Source organism: Carcharhinus amblyrhynchos, chromosome 1 (assembly GCF_965287045.1).
Source record: "Carcharhinus amblyrhynchos chromosome 1, sCarAmb.v2.hapA, whole genome shotgun sequence".
Lineage (NCBI taxonomy): Eukaryota > Metazoa > Chordata > Chondrichthyes > Carcharhiniformes > Carcharhinidae > Carcharhinus > Carcharhinus amblyrhynchos.
In genome coordinates, this window is record NC_137324.1 from 32567237 (window position 1) to 32587618 (window position 20382).

At 43.7% G+C, this 20382-nt stretch overlaps 1 protein-coding gene across 1 annotated transcript in view; it reads right to left on the minus strand.

The window, feature by feature from the left end:
- The window catches only part of myo5b (myosin VB), a 276339-nt gene that overhangs the window by 162004 nt on the left and 93953 nt on the right, over positions 1-20382 (minus strand). The window contains exon 2 of the mRNA XM_080207332.1: positions 9554-9664. Within this exon, the coding sequence (XP_080063458.1) occupies positions 9554-9664 (111 nt within the window). The remainder of the gene's footprint in view (positions 1-9553; positions 9665-20382) is intronic.

The following is a 20382-nucleotide window of genomic DNA, read 5'->3' on the forward strand; positions in this document are numbered from 1 at the left end:
TTGCCTGTCCCTAACTGCTCTCCACCTCAGGGACATTTGAGAGTCAAACATATTGCTGTGGACCTGGAGCCACATTTAGGCCAGACCAGGTAAGGACAGCATATTTCCACCCTAAAAGGACATTAGTGAACCATGTGGGTTTTTATAACAATCAGAATGGGACTAGGGGGCACAGCCTCAAGATAACGGGGGGGCGGTTTAGAACGGAGTTGAGGAGGAACTTCTTCACTCAAAGGGTGGTGAATCTCTGGAATTCTCTGCCCGTTGAAGTGGTGGAGGCTGCCTCGCTAAATATTTTTAAGAAGCAGGTTGATGGGTTTTTGATAAGAGAGGGGATTAAGGGTTATGGGGAGAGGGCGGGGAAGTGGAACTGAGCCACGACAGATCAGCCATGATCTTATTGAATGGCGGGGCAGGCTCGAAGGGCTGGATGGCCTACTCCTGCTCCTATTTCTTATGTTCTTATGCTCTTATGGTCGTCTTCAGACTTTTAATTTCAGATTTTTATTGAATTCAAATTTCACCTTCAGCTGTGATGGGATCTTGCTCTGGGTTATCAGTCCTGTGACCACTTCATCACTGCTTCCCTAGTAATCAGTCAATCAATCAGATCTCCCTTCAGCCTTCTCTGCTCTAAGGAAAACAACCCCAGCCCCAGCCTAAGCAATGCTTCTTCAATGCTAAAACGCTCCAGCCCATGCAGCCTCCTGACGAACCTCCTCTGCACCCTCTCCAATGGAATCACATCCGTCCTATAGTGTGGTGACCAGAACTGCAAAAGGTGCTCAGACCAAGCCCAGAAGGTACACAACCATTGACCAGAAATGGAACTGATCCAGCCAAATGAATACTGTGGCTCCAAGAGCAGATAAGGGGCTGGGAATTCTGCAGCAAGCAACTCATCTTCTGACCCTCCAAAGTGTGTCTAGCGTCTACAAGGCACAAGTCAGGAGTCATGGAAGAATGCAACAACAACACTGGAGGTTTGACACCAAAGACAAAGATGCACACTGGACTGGCACTCCTTCCACCACCAACACGCATTGGCAGCAGTGGGTACCATCTACAAGATGCCTTCATCATCAAGGTACTTTCAACAGTACCTTTTAAATCTGTAACATCTACCACCTTGAAGAACAGCAGCAGCAAACACATGCTCTTGTGTGTGCAACCACCGGCAAGTTCCCCTCAAAGCCACACACCATTCTGACTTGGGAATATACTGCCATTCCTTCACTGTCACTAGGTCAAAATCCTGGAACTCCCTCCTCAAGAGGAGTCTGGTTGTTACAGCTGAACATTAATGAGATATTTAGCAACAAAATAACTCTGCAGGTCTTTGGGTTGCAAGGCCAGCTTATGGAAGTGAACTTGAGAGAATAGGCAGTAGTCCCAAAATTGGAACAAGTGCATACAGTATGTGAATGATAAGCTCATGGGGTCTAAGCGTTATTCATTCACCCATAGTAAATGAGTGGAAAATGTAGTCCATTAATTTTTATCTCATATCTCAGCCTCCTTTCAAGCGTATGTAGTATATGTTCCATTACATCACTGTTTCTGATGGTCAGGCATATTGTATTTATACACAAATCAATAAGTAAAAGTTGGGTTGTGAAATGAAATGCTTTCTCAATTGCCTCAAGGGTCAGCATCAAGCATTCTGTGGCTGGTCTCGCACACTCCTTACCCTGTCTCAATAATGTGTCTCAATTCTTAACCTTCGAAGAGTACACCCACTGAACCTGTGTAATCATAGAATCCTTCAGTGCAGGAGGCCATTCAGCCCATCAAATCTACACCAACCATAATCACGTCCAGGCTAAATCCCCACAACCTCACACATTTATCCTAGCTAGTCCCCCTCTCACTAAGGGGCAATTTCCTATGGCCAATCCACCTAACCCACACATCTTTGGACTGAGGGGGGAAACGGGGGCATCTGGAGGAAACCCACGCAGACACAGGGAAAATGTGCAGACTCCACACAGACAGCGGCCCAAGCCATGAATCAAACTCGGGTCCCTGGCACTGTGAGGCAGCAGTGCTAACCACTGTGCCACCATGTCACCACTGAGCCCACACTCACCATCCATGGGAAGATTCTGCGAAACCCCGGAAGTCGCAGATCTTGCCCCGATTTTCACTGCCTCTCACTGGTGATGTAATTAGGTTCACACCAATGATGGGCTGTAACATGCCATTTCTCTCATCAGAACCAACTCTCTGGGCAAAATCTTAACAAACAACGACAGTGTTGGTTCCAGCACGAAAAATGGAGTGATTCCTGCCAATGGAGGCAACAGGTTTTCAGGCCAAATCTTATGCCTCATTAGTAATAATTTTTATGTCCACGAGTATCACACAGTTCCTGCAGCATATTCCCTTTGATTCACCACCCCACAATCATTTAACTGCTGCAAGCACTGGGGAGTTCTGTATAAACGGCTCTCCAGTATTTGTTCCACAACAACTGCAGGTGATGGCAGGCAAGAAGGCAGCACCGCACATTTCTGAGACGGCCTTCATATGGAAGCTTGATGAAGCAGAACAGAGGCAGGACACCCTCTATCCCCACTCCGGGAGACAGCCTTTAGGGATGGAGGGTTATAGGAGACTGTTTTAAATAAGGATCAGAGCCTCAGGACGTTCCTGGAAACCAACTGTTACATGTGTTGATGTTTTTCTCTTTTACTCTGCAGGTGCGTCGGTCCACCTTGTTGTCTAACGAGGGGCATGCACACGGTGGGTCGTGCCTGGGCTGCTCTTGGAAGTTTCGAGAGTAGCCTAGTACTTCGCGTCGTTTGTGTATGCTTAAAACTGGACCAGCAGATGGGCACCACGACAGCTCAGTGACTATCACTGTTTGCCGTGCATGGATACATGGATTTGGGCCAGTGTCTGTGGGAGTTTGCGCATTCTCCCTGTGGTTGCGTGGGTTTCCTCCGGTTTCCTCCCACACCCCAAAGATGTGCTCTTAGGCTGATTGGTGTAACAAATTGTCCCTAAATTATTCTCCCCTTGATCTGGTTTCCAATGGGGGTACCATAAGCACAGACATGGGTCAAGGGTGGAGGAGGAAAAACACATTGTTGAGATGGCAGCACGGGCTCGTGGGGCCAAAGGGCCTGTTTCCCGTGCTGTGTTGTTCTTTGCTCTTTAGGCTTCAGTGGCAGCCCCGTTCAGTGAAAGTGCACTCCAGAAGAGGACAGAGCAGCAGCGCCAGAAGAACATGAATGACCTTCTTCACTCAACCCGGGTAAGTGAAGCATGTTATCTCCCACCAGACTCCCTAACACACCCAACCCTTTCTCTCATGCAGCCAATTTGGCCTTTGCCAACTGCAGGCACCAGATTCCCTCCTCCCTCCCATAATCATCATGTTCCCCCAGTTACTGCTGTGCTCCTCGCACTCCAGCCCCACGCCTGGCACTGCTCATCACCATCCTAAAATATCAACACTCCCACCCACACACTTTCTCTTCGCTTCATTGCAAGACAAACTCAACCACAACGGGTGGCATCAGATGCAGCCAGCTGGAGTAATGCCCAAGCTCAGAACCCTCATGCATTAAGAGGAGCAAGTCCTTGACCTGGCTGTAGACAGAGTTTGCAGGCTCAAAGCTGCCCCATCTGCCATTTCATAATAAGATTTTGCTCAATATCTCATACTATCAATCTTATTAGTCTTTCCGACTGCAACTGACAACTAATAGGCCAAACTTTACCAAAATTTGTTACAGGGCGATCTGCCCAAAAAAAAGTGTTAAACAAGCGTGAAAACCGGAGAGAGCCGTGCCTATTTTTGAGCAAACACCCAGTCACAACCATATCAAGGCTTTCCTTTTCCACCCCACAATCAGCACTTAGTTAAAAAAGAGCCACAATGTGATTCTTGCCAGTAGGGGAAGGGGTGGAGCCTAATCTCTCTCAGAAGCTGGCTGTTGAGCTCTAGAGGCACCACTGTACAGGTGCCCTGATCACCCAGTACATTGTGTATTCACAGTGTACTCACAGTCTACTACCCCACCAACCTAATTGCCATCCTCCTGCTCGCATTCCTGATGCAGAGTTCCCCCTTCCCTGCCCCTCCCCCCACCTTGGCTCTGTCCCCCCTCTTCAGCCCCTACCCGATCAGGTCCCACCCTCTTCAGGACCTTCCCCCTTGGCACTGCTCAGTGGGCAGTGTCAGGGTGCCCAGTGGACTGTGCCAGGTTGGCAGGCTGGCACTGCCCAAGGAGCACTGCCTGGCCTTGCCCCCAACCACCCAGGGTTTCAATGACCTCCATTCCCACCAATGAGATCTGCAGGTGCAGACCTCTGGTCCTCATTGGTGAGCTCTATACATGATTCTCACCCGTGAGGAGGTAAGTCCAAGTGAGCTGGGACGAAAGTGTCCAGGACTCGCTAATGATAGCTAAATTAAGTTTTGAACATTGAAATCAATTTTGCGCCTTTTCTGGGCACAAAACTGATTACTCCAGCAGATGAGTGTCGGTAATAGCGCAATTTTTTTTGCCTTTCACCGGATCTTAAAGGCTTGCCTCGCCGATTGCCTGACAGGTCGAGCCATAAGATCGCTCCCAATGTGTCAGATTCTGACTTAAGACTGGTGTGTATTCACCAGGCCTGTGCGCATTAGAATTTAGAAGAATGAGAGGTAACCTATTGAGACAGATAAAATTCTCAGGAGACTGGACAGGGTTGATGCTGGGAGATTGTTTCCCCTTGCAGGAGAGTTTAGGACCAAAGGGCTTTGTCTCAAATGGGAGATCCCTTACTCTGAGATCAAGGTGAGGAGGAATCTCTTCTCTGAGGGTATTGATTCTGTGGAATTCTTTACCACAAAAGGCTGTAGAGGCTGGGCCATTAGGTATGTTCATAGACAAGATTTTTACTCATCAAGGTTATGGAGGTAAGGTGGGAAAGTGGAGTTGAGGATCATCTGTTATGATCTCATTGAATGGTGGGGCAGACATGATGGCCGAATGGCCTCCTTCTGCACTGTAAGGACTCTAATGAATCACAACTGAGATTTCACAGCTGATTTTCTAACATCCAGTGCACTGAAAATTTGGGGGGTGGCGGGGGGGTGTTGTTTGTTTATACAGGGGGCAGCAAAGTGGCACAGTGGTTAGCACTGCTGCCTCACAGCACCAGGGACTCAGGTTCAATTCCGGCTTCAGGTGACTGTGTGCACATTCTCCCCGTGTCTGGGTGGGTTTCCTCCCACAGCCCAAAGACATGCGGGTTAGGTTGATTCACCATGCTAAAAATTGGCCTTAACGTCAGGGGGTTAACAGATGTGGAGTTACGGGGATAGGGCCTTGGTGGGATTGTGGTCGGTGCAGACTTGATGTACTGAATGGCCTCCTTCTGCACTGTAGGGATTCTGTGATTCTAATGTGTCACTTTGGTTGGGTGAGGCCTGATGGAGGAAGCAGGGCAGGCTCCACAGAAATCAGGGCTCCATCTTTAAAGGGCGTCCTAAACTGTGCTGAAAATAACTGCCCCGATCCCCCACGGATATCCCTCTGCCCAAAACATCAGGTAACACATTCCATCATGGAGGTATCGGGGTTTTCTCCCCCCACGAACACACAAGTATTGAGGGCACTCTTTCCCCTCTCCTGACACTTACCATTCCCCGCTGCTAGAACCCACCCTTGGCATCACCAATTAAGCACTGCCAATCTCAGGTGGCACTGCCAATCTGTACCAGGGGCAATGCCCCTACATGCTCCTCTGCCCCAGGGCTACATTTACCTTGGCAGGCTCTCCTCGACTGATTCCAGTGTTTATACAACTGTCGTAAACCTCGCCAACATCAGATCATGTCGGCAAGACAAGAATATTCAGTGAAGTGCATCACATGGTCAGGAAGCCCTTTAATTAGATTGAAATTTATTAAAACATATGGAAATGAGGTTCCCGACCAGTCATTACATCACCAGCGAAGGTGGAGAAAATCAGGAAATGAGATCTTGCAGATGAAAATCTCGTTTCCCGACTTGTGCAGGATTTTGGGTCCATGTCGTTGTTTACACTGACGTCAATGCATACTCAATATCACCCCCAATGAGTAGTATTGCACGGTGGCTAATACATATTAGAAACTGGATTGGGACCATCAGAGCTCCTCCTCATTTAGAATGTCACACTCAGGGACATAAGCCTAGGTACTAGATTTGAAAAGACAATATATAAACACACGTCTTTATTTCCCCTTTAAAACCATAAAAAATTTCCACTTCACAACTATTATGGCAGAAGAAGCAACTGTCAGTGTGAAACTTACTTCCCGTTCTTTCATTTTTTAAAATTGCAGCTTGGAAACTATTCTTCCCAAGTGTTCCATTGCTCAGTCAATAAAGCTGGAAAGTCATTTTTAATCAGCGCTTATAAACTAACATTTACAGAGCAGTTGAAATCACAGACCGCAACATTTTTAGATATCAATAAAAGAGGCAAAAGCCAAACACATACAAGGCTATGTCCAATTCTGCATTAATCTGGAACACAGACGCCGGCGTGAAGCTATTTCAAAAGATAAGAAAAACTGTGAGATGAACAAATGCAATCTAAAAAAAGGTAGCAGTTAGTTAACATGTAAAATAGAAGAGTAAATTAATGCTTTGTTTGGGATCTTTAAATCCGACTGGAGCAGCACGGTGGCATAGTGGTTAGCACTGCTGTTCACAACATCAGGGATCTGGGTTCGATTCCTGGCTTGGGTCACCATCTGTGCAGAGTCTGTACAATGCCCCCGTTTCTGTGTGGGTTTCCTCCCACAGTCCAAAAGATGTGCTGGTTAGGTGCATTGACCATGCTAAATTCTCCCTCTGTACCCAAAGTGTGATGACTAGGGGATTTTCACAGTAACTGCACTGCAGCGTTAACGTAAGCCTACTGATGACACTAATAAATGAATAAGTTGTTTAGCTTCCACCCACCTATTTTTATAACTCTATTTTGATGGATTTCATTTCCTTGGCACCTATTGCATCAGCTTCAACATAGATAGATATTCAAATACTATACATCTCTGTCCCTTCTACAAATTAGTCTCCAGATCCTGCACCTTTTCATTAACTAAATTTTGAATTTCACAGTAATTTCATTGCAGTGTTAATGTTAGCCTTACTTGTGACTAATAAGTAAACTTTACTTTTAGATAGGCTTGATCAATCTTCCTGTCTTAGCTGCATTTATTTTCACCCTCAATTTTCTCAACTACATACCTCCTAAATTTTAGACTGAAGGGATACATCTGAAAAACTTACCCCTCATGCTGACCATCTGCATTTTCATTACAAGGTTTTACAAACTTTTGTTTGAAATTATTATTTTTGTCAAAGGTTATTCCACCTGGCCATCACACCAATGCTCCAAGAAAAAAAAATATAATTTGCATTGATGTAGTGCTTTTCATGATCTCAAGAAACCTAGAGTTCTTCATCGATATAGGGCGGCACGGTGGCACAATGGTTAGCATTGCTGCCTCACAGCGCCAGGAACCCAGGTTTGATTGTGGCCTCAGATGACTGTCTGTGTGGAGTTTGCACCTTGTCCCCGTGCATGGGTTTCCTTCGGGTGCTCCAGTTTCCTCCCATGCTCCAAAGATGTGCCGGTTAAATTGATTGGTCATGTTAAATGACCCTGTGTCAGGGGTGTTAGCAGGGTAAATATGTGGAGTTAGGGGAATAGGGCCTAGTGAGATTGTGGCCTGTGCAGACTCAATGGGCAGAATGGCCTCCTTCTGCATTGTAGATATTCTATGTACTCTATGTATTCTCATAAATCTATCACTGTTATGAGTGCAGTTTTGGTCTTCTTTGCGAAGGAAGGATGGTCTTATCTCGAGGGAGCGCAGCAAAGGTTTACCAGGCTTATTCTAGAGATGGCGGGACTGATGTATGGGGAAAAACTAACTAGGTTAGAATTGTTTTTGCTGGAGTTCGGATGAATGAGGGGAGATCTCAGAGATTCCAATAAATTCTAACAGGTCTAGACAGGATAGATGCAGGGAAGATATTTCCGATGGTTGGAGAGTCTAGAACCAGGGGTCACAGCCTGAGGATTCAGGGTAGACCATTTAGGACGAAGGTGAGGAGACATTTCTTCACCCATAAGAGTAGTGAGTCTGTAGAATTCATTACCACAGGAAGTAGTTGATGCCAAAACACTGAATGTATTCAAGAGGCGACTGGATATAGCACTTGGGGCAAATGGGATCAAAGGTGATGGGGAGAAAGCAGGATTAGGCTATTGAGTTGGATGATCAGCCATGATTGTAATAAATGGCAGAGCAGGCTCAAAAGGGCCAAATGGCCACCTCCTGCTCCTATCTTCTATGTTTCTATGTTATTATGAAGGAAAATGGGGCAACTAAGGTGCCTAAAAAGCACAACATAGAACATTACAGCGCAGTACAGGCCCTTCGGCCCTCGATGTTGCGCCGACCAGTGGAACCAATCTAATGACTCTCTAACCTAAACTATTCCAATGTTATCCATATGCCTATCCACTGACCATTTGAACACCTTTAAAGTTGGTGAGTCCACAGCTGCGGCAGGCAGGGCATTCCATGACCTTACCACCCTCTGAGTAAAGATCTACCCTGAGTAAAGAAACAAACAAACTCTTTGTTGGTAGTGCTGGCTAGAATACTGATAGCTGATGTCTCATCTTTAAGGAAAGGTGGGATCAATTACACCTGCCAGGACAAGAAGGTGGGGCTTTGATTTAATGTCATCTGTAACAGTAAACTTTTCACAATACAGCAGTCCGTGGAGTGGAACCTGAATCCCAGCGAATCAGACTGAATATCAACCGTGTAAAAATAGCTGAAAGCAGGTTAGCAGAGGTCCAAGATAAAGGCAAAATACTGCAGAAGCTAGAATCTAAAACTAAAACAAAAACAAAAGTGCTGGAAAATCTCAATAGGCTTTTTCAGCATCAGTGGAGAGAGAGAACAGTTTCAAGCCTGGATGCTGTCAGAGCTTCATCCAGACTTATTTTCTCTCTGCCGATGCTGTCAGACCTGCTGAGATTTTACAGCATTTTCTGTTTTATAGCCGATGACCATGCCTGCCCATTGGTCATCACATTGCAAACATTTGCACCCATCAGGAAACATGCATCCTTCTCTGTTCTTTCCCATACCCTGCCCTATGCCTAAAAGAAGATTTCACTAAATTGTTCCTTACATTGTACCAGCCAAAAATTGCATGAGGGAATGTTCAAGCTACATTTTGCACAAGTTAAATGGGTGATAAATGACTGTGCAATGGCAAACGTGATCAAAGCAATTGACTATTTACCTTCCTCTGCACACAAAAATGGAATGTCTTGTGTACTGCTGTTCTGTGTTTTAGTCCATGATTCACGTCACTTGAGAATGACATTGTTGAACTTACCTCCCTCTCAAAAGGCAAAAGCTAATCAAGATTAGAGAGAGCTAAAGTGCAGCATGTTCAACCCCCAACATGTGGCAGTAACAGTAAATATTCCTTATTCCATTGCCTCCCTTCAAAACCAAAGACATACTGACCATTTCATCTTCCAGTTTGAGACGAAGGACACCATCGCCTTCTTTGTAATCCTTAGTGATTTCTGCTGATTTCCAAACATCCTCTGGGTCAGGGATCCAAACCTTTGTGTACTGCAAATAAAATTCAGTCAGGTTAGTGTACAAAAAGCATCAAGTTACAGGGAGTACACCACAGTAACCAGGATTGTCTTTTCTGTTAGAGTGAAACATAATACAAAGATGTTGCTCATAATGAACAATAATCAGAATACCTTCATGCAGAAAATCCACCCATAGAACCATAGAAAATTACAGCTCAGAAACAGACCTTTTGGCCCTTCTTGTCTGTGCCGAACCATTTTTTGCCTAGTCCCACTGACCTGCACTTGAACCATATCCCTCCACACCCCTCTCATCCATGAACGCATCCAAGTTTTTCTTAAATGTTAAAAGTGACCCCGCATTTACCACTTTATCTGGCAGCTCATTCCACACTCCCACCACTCTGTGTGAAGAAGCACCCCCTATTATTCCCTTTAAACTTTTCTCCTTTCACCCTTAATCCATGCCATCTGTTTTTTTTTCTCCCCTAGCCTCAGTGGAAAAAGGCTGCTTGCATTCACTCTATCTATACCCATCAAAATCTTATACACCTCTATCAAATCTCCCCTCATTCTTCTATGAGGATATGAGGGGAGATTTGATAGAGTCAAATCTTAAATATGATCAGCATGCACAGAAAATATCCTTCTGAATAATAATCGGTCAGTGTGAGATTTTCCTAATTTGCTTATCAATAGATTTTAAAAGAATACATTCTGAAAGAACCTGCTGTTGGAATGAGAATTCCCACTCCCAAGTTTCTCTGCACCAGGGCTATCTAAGGGATCAGCGCTTCATTAGTTAAAATAGCTTTCTGATGACCAAAGGATAACATTGTGTAATCAGACTTAAGCCAAGAATGTCTTTGGGCACAAGGAGGCTCTTGGAATGTGCAAGTGACGTCTCTGATGGTCTGGAATAGGTTAGTCACTTGTATTCATGATAATAAAGGAAAAGAATTGCAAAGATAATATAACTAAGATAATAAAATGATTGGGAGAGTAGGAGAAGTGACAGGTGTATCTGGCCAGTTCCAGTTGTTCGGTTTTATGTATCTTTGATGTGCAATGATTTGTTGATAGCATGTATACAACATCGAGAACGTAATAGGGCAGATGAGATATGAGTGAAGTATTCACCCTGGTATTGTGAATCATGCTATCTCAATAAAAGATGTGTTACAGCTTGGTGTATCTGCTCTAATGTTTAAAGTAATAAGAAAGCAGTACAACACCTTCCTTCATTTCATTTGGGGAATACTGATACAAAACAGAGAATGCTGAAGCTCACTACACATTGCTCTGCTAAACAGATTTCCCTCCATTATACAGCACTCTCTGCTTGCCATTTTAAATCCAGCTGGTGACTGTCATTGATTTTATTATATTACATTTGAATAATATACGAACCCCTGTTTTCAGAGCATTAGCTTCAGCCTCTGGATTACAAGTCCAGCGACATGCCACTGTGCCACCATCTCCCCCCCCAAATAAATATATAATGTGTGTGTATATATTGTAATAAACACACACACACACACACTTTGTAAAATTTAATTCTGGTCACATAAGTAATATTTATGGAGCACTGAAAATGATTATTTACTCATTTCTGGATAGTTTACAGGATCCAGTTCAGATGGCCCGTGGATATTTAAAGCTTTTTTAAAAGCACACACTTTACTGCCCTGATAGTGTTAGGATTTCTGAGCCAGTGTAACATTTGCGATAATAGCTGTATGACAAAGTAAAAACATAGTTATAGAGTAAGACGATCACTTTGCTTGTCAAGCTGTGTCTACCCAGGGCCAATATATGATCACTGATGTATGATATAATGATTGTAGACATTTCATACTATCAGTGCCTGTTGATCCCTGATGTACACTTAATTTCTTTTCCTATAAAGCATGAAAATAAATCAAACTGTGTCGTTAACATCTCTGTAACCCTCCATCACCCCCTTCAACAAATATTGATCCAGGTCCCTTTTAAAGATGTCAATTAACTCAATCGACTACTTCTTCTGAGTGTCCAGTTTTACATCAAGGGAAAAAAATGTTTTTCTCTAATTTACCAGAGCTGTTCTGGTAATAGCACAAGCCAAAAAAGCAATAGATGAAAAACAAGGGCCTTGAAATTTTTGAGGAAGATTGCTATCCAGCGTAAATGGTAATGTGGAGAGGCTGCTGAGTTCAAGACAGAAACCAAAACCTTCTTGAACCAGTCAAAAATCCTTCCACTTTTTGTTTCCACCCCATACTACATTTACTCTCAAACAGAGAAGGGAATTATAATTCTGCGAGACGCATGTCTTGCTAATGACGAAATGTAAGAGTCTCTGGAACCACCTTGCTTGGGCCAATGTGGGGGTGGGGGAAATCACCAAATTCAAGAGCAGATCACCATTACTGCCAAAATTGGAGAAAGTAGACACTAGGCAATTTTTTAAAATCTGTGCAAACCTTTATTGGAGGTCTGTAGGTCCACCGTATTGCAATGAGTTACTGCAGAGAAATTTTTCTGCAATGTCAGAATTGTTATGAATGCCCACCAAACATACTTTGAACTGTCTTGACCCAGGATATCAGATGAGTGGATGAAGTTGAACACTGCAAGTCCACACTGTGAATTTCCACTACAGCAAGGAATGAAAGAGATCTATTTGGCCAGTAAGCCCTTTGCTTACACGTAATGTATCCAATTTGGCTTCATCGATAACAGTAACAAAATTATTTAATCTCAGTTGTTATCACCAGGTTCCTTTAGCATTTTAGCACCAATATTATGTTGTGGGGCAACGTGGGGGCAGAGCGGAAAAGGTAAAAAAAAAGCCTTTTATTTAATCTGCAAAATTGGTCTGCAGTTCCATGTACATCAGCAACCTTCCAGCACATTGGCAAGTGCCTATGTTTGCAATTCAGGCTGCGAGTGTTGGAAAGCCAGACCACTCACTGCAGACTCATTCTGCCCTCCCCTTCATCAATATTGATGCTATTTCTGGCATAGGCGACTGGGTAACAATCAGAAGCTGTCAGTCTGAGATTTCCTTTCACCCGAGCCAGGTGCTGCACTGGCATCAGCCCCAGCTGTTATCAGTCAACTCAGCAAGAGTTGAATTTTATAGCGTGTAATTCATCCCTTACTTGGTATGACAAGCAAACCGTAGAGTTGTAATCAATTGCCATTCTTGCTTTGAGGAAAGCAAACAGCAGGGCATCGTTCTGTAGATTAAATAAAAGGCCATTTTTACCTTTTCCACTCTGCCCCACAACATAATATTGGTACTAAAATGCTAAAGGAACCTAGTGATAACAACTGAGATTAAATACTTTTGTTAGTGTTACCGATGAAGCCAAATTGGATACATTATGTTTAAGTAAAGGGCTTACTGGCCAAATGGATCTCTTTCACTCTTTGCTGTAGTGGAAATGCACAGTGTCCAACTTCTTCCACTCATCTGAAATCCTGGATCAAGACAGTTTAAAGTATGTTGGCAGGCATTCACAACAATTCTGACATTGGAGAAATTTCTCTGCAAGTAACTCGTTGCAATACAATGGACCTACAGACCTCCAATAAAGGTTTGCACAGATTTTTAAAAATTACCTAGTGTCTACTTTTTCCAATTTTGCAGTAACAGTGATCTGCTCTTGAATTTGGCGTTGCCCATCATGTTTCACGAAGGCGGTGACTATTTTTGAGTGACAAAAGCCATGACTGCTGTGACCCTGACAAAACGTATGAAACTTCAGGCAGCAGAAGAATACCGTGACCAAGTCAGCGCTTGACTACTTATTTCTTAGAAATATAAAACTTCTGCTCATGGTTTAGTGACTATAATGGAGTAACTTCTCTCTTTTGCCCCACTCTATTACACAGACTCTTAATTATTGTTACAGCTGTAACAATAATGACAATGGTTTGCAAATAATGGACAGGAAAAGAAATAACTCACATATTCTGCATTTTATAACAAACTGTACAGCATATCTTTTCCTACACAAAGGAACCAGAGGGGTAAACAGGAACAAGAGATGCCAATTCATGCCAATTATTTAGATCTTGGCGACCAACCAGTTCATTTAATATCAGCTGTCACTCGGATTGTTTGGTGTGCTACAGTCAGTTCTGCTAAATTGGAATGCGGTTCAATGGTCACCAGCAAGCTTCCAGTACCTTGCTGAGTCGCCATGTGTGATCCACATGACAACATATGGCGTATTGACACACAGGTTAATTACTTTGGCACACATTTATAATTGTTGAAATTTCCTCCACTTGTCTCCTGAAGTTGCTGACTCATGTTGGGAGGGCAGTTTCACAGCTCTTCAGTATTCCCACAAAGGGCCACATTTGATCTGAAACAAGAGTTGACAGGCAATTTTACCAGAGACAACACAAATAAGGTCGTTACTAACCTCAGTTGATGGCCATCCATGCACACCATCACTAGACAATGTACAGGGACTATAAAAGTTGAAGCATAGAAATATGCTGCTCTGCTCTTCACGTGTGCCAACTATTTGTGAGAACATTGGAGTATTTTCTCCTCTTCTCCAACAAGGATGACAAAGTCAATAGCTGTAAAAGCTAAGATCATCTAACTCAAAAACAGACAGAATCATTCCACTATTGTTGGCTATGTGTGGCTTAGTGGTTCACTGGGGAGCACCTTTCCTGTTGGCACTCACAGAGAGCTATTTCTATCCAACAAGTCATAGAGTCACTGGTAGCTCTCTGTGGAGCACTCCAGTCAGTCCCACCCACACACCATTTGCCCATAAACCTGCAAGTTTATTTCCTTTCATTTGATTTTGAAATCATTGATTCTTTCTGCTTTCACCACCCTAGTTCCAGTCTACCATTCGCTGCATAGAAGTTCTTCTTCACGCTCCCCCTGCATCCTCTGCTCCTTGCACCATCAGTTAACAGGATCAGTTTTCCCTTGTAAGAACATAAGAAATAGGAGGAGTAGGCCATCTAGCCCTTCAAGCCTGCCCCGCCATTCAATAAGATCATGGCTGATCTGAAGTGGATCAGTTCCACTTTCCCGCTTTCTCCTCTTAACCCTTAATTCCCCTGTCTTTCAGAAACCTACGTACCCGTGACTTAAATATATTCAGCAAGGTAGCCTCCACCACTTCAACGAGCAGAGAATTCCAGAGATTCACCACCCTTTGAGTGAAGAAGTTCCTCCTCAACTCCGATCTAAACTGCCCGCCCCTTATCTTGAGGCTGTGTCCTCTAGTCCTGCTGTCATTTCTAACCGGGAAGAATCTCTCTACCTCTACCCTATCTATCCCCTTCATTATCTTATAAACATAAGAACATATAAGATCCCCCCCTCAGCCTTCTAAACTCCAACGAGTACAGACCCAGTCTATTTAGGACTGAGTTGAGGAGGAACTTGTTCACACACAGGTTTGTGAATCTGTGGAACTCCCTGATCAGTGAAGCAGTTGAGTCTATCTCATTGAATGTTTTTAAGGCAAGGATAAATTTTTGAACAGTAAAGGAACTAAGGATTAAGGTGAGCAGGCAGGTAAGTGGAGCTGAGTCCACAAAAAGATCAGCCATGATCTTATTGAATGGCGGAGCAGGCTTGAGGGGCCAGATGGTTTGATAAGGTTTCCCATGCAAGACTTCTTGAGAAGGTGAGAGGGCATGGGATCCAAGGGGCTTTGGCCTTATGGATCCAGAATTGGCTTGCCTGCAGAAGGCAGAGAGTGGTTGTGGATGGGTCTTTTTCTGCGTGGAGGTCGGTCACCAGTGGAGTGCCCCAGGAGTCTGCTCTAAGACCCTTGTTGTTTGTCATTTTCACAAGTGACCTGGATGAGGAAGTGGAGGGATGGATTAGTGAGTTCGCCGACGATACAAAGGTTGGTGGTGTTGTGGATGGTCTGGAGGGATGTCAGAAGTTGCAGCGGGACATAGATAGGATGCAAGACTGAGCGGAGAAGTGGCAGTTGGACTTCAACGCGGATATATGTGCAGTGGTCCATTTTGGCAGGACCAATGGGATGAAGGAGTACAATATCAAGGGTAGGAGTCTTAGCGGTGTTGAAGAGCAGAAGGATCTTGGGGTCCGGGTCCATAGGACTCTTAAATCGGCCTCGCAGGTGGAGGATGTGGTCAAGAAGGCATATGGTGTACTGGCCTTCATTAATCGAGGGATTGAGTTTAGGAATCGGGAGGTAATGCTGCAACTTTATAAGACCCTTGTCAGACCCCACTTGGAGTACTGTGCGCAGTTCTGGTCGCCTCACTACAGGAAGAATGTGGAAGCTATTGAGGGGGTGCAGAGGAGATTTACAAGGATGTTGCCTGGATTGGGAGGCATGCCTTATGAAGATAGGTTGAGGGAGCTAGGTCTCTTCTCCCTGGAGAGACGAAGGTTGAGAGGCGACCTGATAGAATTTAATAAAATGTTGAGAGGAATAGATAGGGTGGATTCTCAGAGGCTATTTCCCAGAGCTGAAATGGTCACTACAAGAGGACACAGGTTTAAGGTGCTGGGAAGCAAGTGCAGAGGAGATGTTAGGGGTAAGTTTTTCACTCAGAGGGTGGTGAGTGAGTGGAATCAACTGCCGGTGGTGGTAGAGGCGAACTCGCTGGGGTCTTTTTAAAAGACTTCTGGATGAGTATATGGGATCTAATGGCATTGGGAGTTACAGATAGTTCTATGGCTTGGTAGGTATAGATGTGATCGGCGCAGCTTGTGGACCGAAGGGCCTGTTTGTGCTGTAGTGTTCTATGTTCTATGGCCTAGTTCTTATGTTCAATGTGATTGACTCTTAAGTGCTCTCGGAGATGGGCAGTAAATAGTAACACAGCCAGTGATGCCATCCCATGAACAAATAAAAAACAAAGTATTGCAGCCAGGGTTTTATAAAAGTTCAGAATAATGACCAGGCTTTTATATTCAATGGGTGGGGCTTTCTGGACACGATTGCCCCAAGACTGGAACATCACATCCGAGGTCAACAGATCGTTGCATGGTCCTGTCCCACCACAACTGTTCTCATGTCAGATGGGATGGAAAAATTATTGAATTGTGAAGCCAAGATCCCACGTGCTTTCAACATGCACTTTAAGGATCGCTGGACATACACCCCCCTTGTCCCTTTGCTCCTGCACACTTCTTACCCATCCTTTGTGACAAAACGGATCACATCACACTCCTTTATATTAAATTCTATCTGCCGCTTACAGGCAATTTATATCATTCTTCCTGTTTGTCACTTTTCTAAGCTTAGTATCATCAACAAATTTTGAAATTTTACTCTGCTTTCCAGATCCAAGTCATTTATATCTAGCAGATACAGCAATACTCCAACACTGATCCTGGGAAACACCACCATCCTCCAGTTCAGAAATCACCCACCTACACTACTCACTGCATTCTGTCTTCAAGTCAATTTTTAAAATATCTAATTGTACATTGACCCTCCGCTTCGAGGAATCTCAATTTTGTAACTGTGCGTCTTACTCTATAGCCTCTCACTAAATTGCTTAATACAGTGATTTAAAAAATGTCATGACACAGAAAACAAAAGTCTTATATTTAGAAATTGCAGGTGTGTCACAGGTAATCGGCAGCAGCTCTGATGTCTCCTACATAGGAATAATGAGTCAGCTGTCTTCTTTTCCTAATGCCTAATTTACAATGTCACTATACTGTCAGCAACTCACCTGATCTGGGTGCTGCCCCATTTAGGTCACAGGCCTACAATCTCTCAGCCAGTAGTAGCTCAGATCTCAACGCCAGGGATGTGGGGGGTGGGGGGGGTAGGTTGCAGTCACAGAAATACCTGTTGTCACTTTTAAGTTGTATTACTGTGGGGCAGGAACAAATAATCTTCTACCTTCTCTTCATGTTATTGAACTGCTGCCAAGAGGAGCAAAAATCCAGGTCTACAAACCTGCCAGGAGGTGGTCACCCTCCTGACTTCCTTGCTGCCTTTCCGGTATTTGGCTTGTATTACCCAAGAAGCTGAATGCTTCACAAAAAACAAATTTGTCAATGTTTTTTGTTCAAACTTTTTCAAAATGTTGGAAATTTGAAATGGAATGGAATGTTGCAAGCTTTTCTCTTTCGAAAGGAAACAAGCTGAATTGCCTGACTGTTTTTTTACAACTTAAAAATATTACTAAGGTGAGCAACAAAAGATAATTGAGGCTGGGGAATTTTAAGGGTGGTGAGGTAGTTAATGAGTAATGACTGTGATTGGTAAATACCTGGATGTAGGACCCATTCAGAAAATGGGGATATCTACGTGAGGAAAAGCAAATTGTGACATACAGGGTATTGACACTTCAAATGGCTGCTGCAAAGCAGTAAAATGTAAGCTAGTTCCAGCTAAAAACCCACCGTATTAAAAGACCAGAGGAGTAGTGGAATAGATTTTTCCTCAAATCACCAATGGCATTTGCTGTGGAAAAGGATGGAGAAGCTAAAAAAGTAGCTACTGATGCTGACACTCTTCTCAATGGATATGAACAGCCATCTAAATCTGTAAATTGAAAGACCATCCAAACCTGTGCCCTGTTATTCTTCGGAGATTAGCCTAGGGTTGGGGAATGTCTACTCAAATCCAAATTCTTAAAATCCTTACTTCAGCAATTCAGAATTTTCAGATAGTATTCAGCAGGCTCAGATCCAGTTGAATTTTGGTCCTTCCTAACAGGAAAGCTCATAGGTATTTTGTACAGTAGAGACTGGCAATTTTCCTTGCAGCTCAATTATACCGTTACAGCATTCAACCATTGAAAATAGAGAGATGCACAAGAGGCTATTTTCCCAATTCAGGAAAATTTGGCTTTGTTGTTGGGAAATTTGGGAACGCCAAGATGATTTTACAAAGCATAACCAACCTGTTCCACACAACACCTTTCACCTACAAGACCACACATAACATGCAGCTGGTATGTGCAGTGGCATTTAATGGATCAATGCTCAATACACATCAAGGCAGAGAGAGCAAGAGAATATTCACAAATGCTCCATATCATTGCAGCAGCAGAGAAGTTTGATGTGGAAATGAAAGATGTCAAACTAATTCCTGGCCAGGAATACGAACCAGGTACATGATTAATAAGGTGGGGCTGAATTTTACACACCACAGCAGTGTGTTTGCTGGTTTCTACTTGTTAAAGTTGCCCGGATTACCTTCCACTGCTCTCCCAACTGCGCTATAATTTTACGGTGGGATGGGCAAAGCCTAGGTCTTGCCCCTTGAGGTCCTAAGTGGGAAATTAATGGGAGTCTGCAGGCGGTCACTTCCTTCAACAGCCGTCTTTCCATATCTGGCACATCCCTCCCACTTTCCCCCAGCAGGTGCTCCTACTTGCCTCCCCCCACTTTTCCATAAAAATCCCTATGCCCCTCAGGCCTCACTTCCTCTCCCCATCACCTGCACTTACCTGATCCAGAACACGAAGACTTAGAACCTGCAATTTGTGTGGAGACACATTCTTGCTAATGTACTGCTGGGACTACAGAGCTCAGCTCTCTGAGGCAGGACTCCTTCCAAGAAAGAAACAGAAATCCCACCTACAGTCAATTAACACTCCTTGCAAAGCAGCTAATACCACTGGCAGATGTGTTTCCCACTGACTCTCCAAATGATGGAGCAAGGAATCCCAACCATCTGATGACTCCTGACTGTGACTATCATCAGTCAAGATTATGATTTACATTTTAAAAATCAAAAATTGCAATACCTCAGCAAAATAGCAGCAATGAGTATTTGTGTAGATTTCTCCTACCTTTAATGATTTAATGTCCTCACACCCCAAATGCTCCACCAGTCACTAATGTATTGCCTTAATGAATGTGGAAGTGTCAGTGCAGCATTCTCGGGAATTTTAAAAGAATGTTGCACCAACATCTTGAGCAGTGCTGTTGATTTGGCCAACTCAAGCAATCAAGCCATACAAGGATTGGCTGACAATACATTCAGAACCAAGCCTGTACCAATTCTGCAACTCAATCAACAGCAATTCTAAGAAAGAATAAAAAAGGGTCAAACTTAAGTAGAAATTGATGGATTAACTTATGCTCAAACAAACTCATGAAGGGTTTAAACACAAGAATGTACATTTTAAGTTTGTGGCAATGGGATTCAGAAGTCAAAGAAGAACAGGGAGGACAAGAGAGATGGGCCAGTGGGTATTGGGATAAGCTGGGATACACGTCCCAAAGTTTGGATCTGCCAGTTTACAGCAAGAGATTGGTCAGGACACCATTGGAATAATTGAATCTAAATAGAGGCAACTGACAGACAAGACCCTGACACCTTAACAAGGCTCCACTCCAGACTCCAGTTCTTCAAACCAGAGGTCCATCATCATTCAACATTCAGCTCACACCTTCTCTTCAATCCGCAAACATTTCTTAACGGTTTCTGGCCACTAATTACAGCAAAGAACATATTTAGTCAAAATCATGTTCAAATAGGTTGCTCATTCAATGGACACTTCATCCCATTGCATAAACAAAAGAATGTAGAACCACATGGATCATACACTTAATGAATCATGTGGGTTCCAATTATATTCCAGGTTTGACATAACATGATTAGTATTAAAGCACACCCTCGACATTTCTCAATTACTGGCACCAGCCAATACTCATTAGCTGAGGAACTAACACGTTGAGACACAAAGCCTGAAAAGTTGTTCATGGAATGGAGTGTCAACATATTATTAATAAGGGTGTTAAGTAAACATTAAGTCAGTTTCATG